The sequence below is a fragment of the Nilaparvata lugens genome, unplaced genomic scaffold, assembly GCF_014356525.2.
Source record: "Nilaparvata lugens isolate BPH unplaced genomic scaffold, ASM1435652v1 scaffold7076, whole genome shotgun sequence".
NCBI classification, from domain to species: Eukaryota; Metazoa; Arthropoda; class Insecta; order Hemiptera; family Delphacidae; genus Nilaparvata; species Nilaparvata lugens.
This window is the reverse complement of record NW_024092825.1, coordinates 4,210-10,288: the sequence shown is the minus strand read 5'-3', so window position 1 is coordinate 10,288 and position 6,079 is coordinate 4,210. Positions and strand designations below refer to the sequence as shown.

Genomic DNA, 6,079 nt, shown 5'->3' with positions numbered 1-6,079 from the left:
AGATAAAATAAATACTTTACCATGGGGTCATAAAAATAAAAAATAATAAATAATTTTTAAAAAAAATTTGGAGGAATATATTTTAAAAAATAATTTTTTAATAAAATGATTTTTTTTTTTTCAAAAAATTTAATATTTCATTCATCGGAATATATTAATGAAGAGCTATTTAAACCAAATCCTAATTTTCTTTTAGCTCACATTGTAGGAGCAATAACTAAATCCATAGCTCTTTCATTTAAAGTAGCATCTTTTGAAAATAAACGATTTAAAGCTTGATCTTCTAATTTTTTATCAGCTATCCATCTTTGTTCTGGAGTTCTATTATTTGAATAAAATATATCATGTTCCTTACAAAATTCATCAGTTGGATTAATTCCTTTATCACCTCTTTTAAATCTTTCTTCAAGTTTTGTTCCTGGACCACAGAAATTTGCACCTGGATAATGTAACTCCAAAGGTAAATTATTTATAATATCAGGGGTTGGCAAGCCTGACTTGCTTGTGATTGTTGTTGATATTTGGAGCTCTTCAGTTTTTAATGATTTTAATACGAAATGTTAGTTTAATAGTGTTTAGTGTGAAAGTTTCATGGAGTGAAAAGACTGAACATTGTGTTGATTATCAAGATATTATTATTACAAGTAAGTTTTACGTGTATTGATGAATCAAAATAGCATCTTTGAGCTGGGAACTCAATTGTTTGTGATCAGGACAAGCTTAATTCTGTTATCAGAACTGTTTTCTGCATTTGTGTGAGTGTTTCTAGCTTGTGTTGCCGCAATTATACCAACGGTTTCGGTGAAAATTCCCCCAATTTTTTCTGAACTGTAAAGAGGACTACTCCGTAACGTTGCCTGTGATCCTTCGATTTTTTCATTGAGCAGTCTATCTATAAGATCCTTCGATTACTCTGTTGTTTGTAGCCGGCAGCCTCTACCTGCCTTAATTGAATCTATTACCTGACTCATAGAGAGCATTGCTTATCTGCTGATAAGAGATATAAGGCAGTGGGTCAGAAATTCCGAGATTGCGACTATTTCTATTACTATTATTATTCCTAATTTGTCAAACTTTACGCAAACAGTTCAATCACAGTCGATCAGGCTAGAGTTGAATAAAAATTTATTCTCATCGTGTATTCATCGATAACATAATCTACTCGTAAAATGGCCCTGAATATTAATAATGTAACAGAGATTCTCGAGAAATTCAAAAGCGAAATTATCGCAAATACTAAGGAAGTTATAAAAAAGGAAATAAGTGAGTTGAATTTTAAAACAATCATCGCAGAACAGAATAATAAAATTGAAGAACTAAGAACGCAGAATGAAAGATTGAAAAGTGATCTTCAGAAACAGTATTATTTGATTAACAACATGAAAAGAGAAAACAATTTGATTTTCTATGGGGTTAATGAGTCTGATAATGAAGATGGAGGACACATCATGGGAAAGATAATGGACATATGCAATGAAGTGATGAAAGTGGAACTTAAAGAAAGTGAGATAAACTTTGTTCGAAGATTGGGAAGAAAATCAGATACTAAAACACGGCCAATTATCCTTTCGTTAGTCTCGATGAGTAAGAAAACAAGTATCCTGAAAAACTGTGGCAAGCTGAAAAATTCCAAGATCTTTGTTAATGTAGACCTAGATAAGGAATCGAGAGAGAAGCATAGAGAGCTGAGTGATATCCGAAAAAGACTTAGTAACACACATAGTGTTAAGATGGCAAAGAATGGGTTGGAGGTAGATGGAAAATTTATGAGCTATGATAGCTTGAGAGCTGAGCACAGTATGGAAGCGGGGGAAAATCGTCAATGGCAGGAAAACAGAAAAAAGAGAAAAGGAGAAACTCTTCAGAGGCAGACCCGGAAAAACAGCTCCAGTCAACCAATCAACAATTCTGATATTACAACTTTTTTTCGTCCCTCAGGGAGTGGAGAGATTAAAAAATCTGACCAATAATTGCTTGAAACATCAACATCCAATAGTGAGTCCACCCAGTAGCGTTGTTAATGAAACAGAGAACAAAAAAATCAGGATAATTTCCTATAATATTGCTGGTATCAAAAATAAAATTTATGATGCTGATTTTGTGAATTTTTTGCAAGAGTTTGATATTGTAGTTTTGTTAGAGACATTTCTGTACGATGAAGAACTGTGTTCAAGAATAAAATCGATTATGAATAATTTTGATATGAATTGGGAACCGGCGGAGCGCACATCAATCTATGGCAGAGCAAGCGGAGGAATTATTTATGCAATCAAGAAAAATAATGAGAATATTGCAAGTTTTCGTAATATTGAAGGATTTGGTGTGATTGATATTCTTCTAGATGGAAATTCTGTGTACTTGCTACCAGTATATATGAAAGCTAGTGAGTGGAATAATAATTTTAAGCGACTATACGATTTCCTGTTGAATTTGGGAGACAAGAAGGTGATAGTGATAGGAGATCTCAATGGAAGAGTTGGAAGCTGTCAAGTAATACCTGATGTGATTCTTACGAATTCTCACAGCTTTGAAAGAATGGATAGAGTATCTAAAGACCCTATTGTGAATGCAAACGGCAGAGCTCTCTTATCTTTGTTTGATGACTTTACACTGATTATACTAAACGGCCGTATGTGGGGAGACCTAAGTGGAGAATTCACATATATTGGAGGTCGAGGGTCCTCAGTAATAGATCTTTGTGCTTTGTCAGCTGATTTGATTTCATACGTTACATCATTCCACGTTCTGCCTGCAACTTTCTCAGACCATCTACCAATCGTCTTGCAGCTGAGAGCAGGTCAACAGGCCCATGTTCCGGAAAACTCACGGGTTATACCGTTATTACCGAAATTGAAATGGAACCCTAAAAACAAGAACACCTATCAGAGGAAACTCAATGCTCTAGTGGAGAATATGGATGCACGGAATGAGACGGATGTGGATCTAGAGGTACATCTTACATGCCTGGTAAGTTTGATATACGAATGTGTCCCTCTAAATAGTATCAAACTAAAGAATAAACAGACTGATTATTCTTCAAGACAGAATTGGTTCGACCAGGAATGTAGAGCAGAGAGAAGGAAATTGTTTGAGTTGTTGAAGGTTTATAGAAGGACAAATTGTGAAGCTATTAGAGAGCAGTATGTCGGCAAGAGACGTCAATATAAACAAATGTGTACCGGAAAGAAAAAAAGTTATTGGCTCAATTGTGTTGAAAGATTCAATACTGTATCGGATTCAAAGGAATTTTGGAATATTGTTAAACAACTGAAAAAGACACAATTTTACTCTGGTGCTAATATCTCTATGGAAAACTGGATGCAACATTTTCAGCAGCTCTTGAATCCAACTGTTGTGTGTGAAAGACTTCTCTATGCAGAGCCGGAAATTTCAATAGATATATTGGATTCACCAATAACACTGCAAGAACTAAACAAGGTTTTACTGAAAGCTAAGGATGGAAAGGCACCAGGGGACGATCGTATAGCTTATGAATTCTACAAAAACGCGCCGGAAAATTACAAGAGAAAACTGGTTAATGTGTTTAATAGAATATTAGAGAAGGGAGTCGTTCCAGAAGCATTCAAAAGCTCAATAATATTCCCAATTCATAAGAAAGGTGATAGAAACGAACCATCGAATTATAGAGGAATATCGTTTGGGAATTCCATAGGAAAATTGTTTGCAGGTGTGCTACTGCTACGACTTGAGGCTTGGAATTTAGAGAACAATGTGCTGGGCGAATTTCAGGCTGGTTTCCGGCGGTCCTACTCCACAGTAGACAATATATTTAATCTTGTCAGCATTGCTAAAATCAAGTGCAGAATCAGGAGACAGAAACTGTATGCCTTTTTCGTCGACCTCAGTGCCGCGTTCGACCGAATAGACAGATACTCTCTCTTTTATAAATTATCCACAATCGGAATATCATCAAAGATCATCAGAGTATTGAGAAGTATGTATGAAGGGACACGTTCTAGAGTTTGGGGACAGGAAGGTCTGACGGAAGCATTCGAGACATGTACAGGCGTGAAACAAGGCTGCTTGGTGAGCCCACTTCTGTTCTCTCTTTTCATTAACGATATAGAGGAATATCTGGAGGGAGGTGTTAATGTAGGAGAGACACGAATAAAGCTGCTTGCCTATGCAGACGATATTGTGCTGCTAGCGCCTGATCAATGGACTCTCAGTAACATGATTGGAGGTCTAGAGGAATATTGTAAACTGTGGGGTCTACAAGTTAATTTGGGAAAGTCTAAGATTATGATTTTCAGGAATGGAGGAAAAGTGAAAAGCTCAGAAAAGTGGTACTTCAATGGTGAGCAGGTTGAGGTAGTAGACCACTATAAATATTGGGAATGGTATTGACATCTAGGCTATCTTGGACTAGACATCTCAAGGAAAGGTCTAACACAGCAATAGCAGCTTTAAGTTCTTGTGGCACAATAATCTTCAATGATAAGATTGGGTTTGCTGCGAAAAAACGAATTTTCCAGACGGTGACTCGAGCTATGCTTTGCTATGGAGCACAGATTTGGGGGACAAGAATCTATGATATTGTAGAGAAAGTTCAAAGGACATTCGTTAAGAGAGTATTTTGTTTGCCAATGAATGCGCCAAATTATATTCTGTCCCTCGAAACTGGAATGCCAAGTCTGTTCACCTACACTTTGAAGCAGCACCTCAAGTATATTCAGCAAGTACTGGCAATGCCTGAACACCGATATCCTCGATTGTTGCTGAAGGAGATCATCGATAAAAATCTATATCTGGTACATGAATGGCAGGATCTCAATGAACAACTTCACATCCGTTTGGAGCCAGAAGGAATTGGAGACATTAATGTTGAAGAGTTGATCACCTTGGTGGAGCGGCAGCTGAGAAGTCAGTGTCATGAGAGGGCGCAGAATTCGCGGAGACTAGTACTCTTTCCAAGATTGCTGAAATTCAGTGAATATCTGGAGGGGGCTGAAGACTTTGCATCGGTCAAGTGGCTCTTCAAGGCAAGAACTGAACAAATTCGTCTCAACAGATATTCATTTGTGACCAGCAGCCAGCTCTGCTCTCTATGCAACGCCCGGAAAGAAGAGGACATTTTACACTTTTTGGGAGAATGTGCGGTGTTGGCGGAGATCAGATGGAGATATTTCCGGAGAAGGGTGCTATCGGCTGACGAGCTTCTGCCCTACCTGAACGGTGAAGCATGGAGGATTTTGAGTGCATATTGTGGACGGGCGTGGAGCTATCGATTCACTTTGGTGAGTGAGTTTAATTATTGAGTGGAGAACTTTTTACTAACCAACTTTGCCAACCTACCCAGATGTCACGCTAGTGATCCAGGGTATATAGGCCGGCGAAAAAAACAAATCAAATGAGAGGAAATGAAAGACTTTTTTGAAAAATTTCTGTTAGTCTATCATTCATAAATTTAACTAAAGACATTTTTTCATTATGAAAACTATTATTTCCAGCATTTTCTTGAGCTGAAATATAATTAAGTCCTTTAACTAATTCATTTAAATTATTTACATATCTATATTCAATTGGTTTATTATTAAATTCTAATACTCCAGATCCTTTCTGATTAATAAGTTCTTCCCAAATAGTTTTAACTAATTTCCATTTTCTACCTTTACTTGATTTTGGTTTTCTACTTTTTGGATCATTATTTTAAAATAGAGAATAAGTTTTTATCATGATGTTCTTATAATTATTCCAATCATCATTTGTAAACATTTCACATTCTAAATAATCATTTCTAGTTAAAAGTCTCCATAAACCTTCTGTACCTTTATATTTTTCTTCATTTTCATTATATTTTATTATAATATCATCTATATCAACAGTCATAGGATAATTACCAATTTTCCATTCTTCAATATCTTCATCATACCAAATACCAAATTGTTTATCATGTGCTCTTGGTAACAATTTTGAAGCAATTGATCCAATATTAATAATAGAAGATTCCATAATTTTTTTCAAAGATTTATTAGTTTTAAAAGTTTCTTTTTCAGGTGTTATTGGATCTTCAATTGTAGATGTAGATTCATTATAATGAAAATCATTTTCATCTTCA

The 6,079-nt window shown here is 35.7% G+C and overlaps 1 protein-coding gene across 1 annotated transcript; it reads left to right on the top strand.

Annotated features, from left to right (window-relative positions):
* Nucleotides 1-1,133: 1,133 nt before the first annotated feature.
* On the top strand, nucleotides 1,134-5,405 carry LOC120356546. The gene has a single exon (XM_039445493.1). The coding sequence runs from the start codon at nucleotides 1,170-1,172 to the stop codon at nucleotides 1,968-1,970; it is 801 nt and encodes a 266-aa protein (XP_039301427.1). The 5' UTR covers nucleotides 1,134-1,169; the 3' UTR covers nucleotides 1,971-5,405.
* Nucleotides 5,406-6,079: the final 674 nt, after the last annotated feature.

Bases quoted from the DNA above. Each gene is read 5' to 3' on its own strand.
- LOC120356546 (XM_039445493.1), top strand. From the start codon at position 1,170: ATGGCCCTGAATATTAATAATGTAACAGAGATTCTCGAGAAATTCAAA.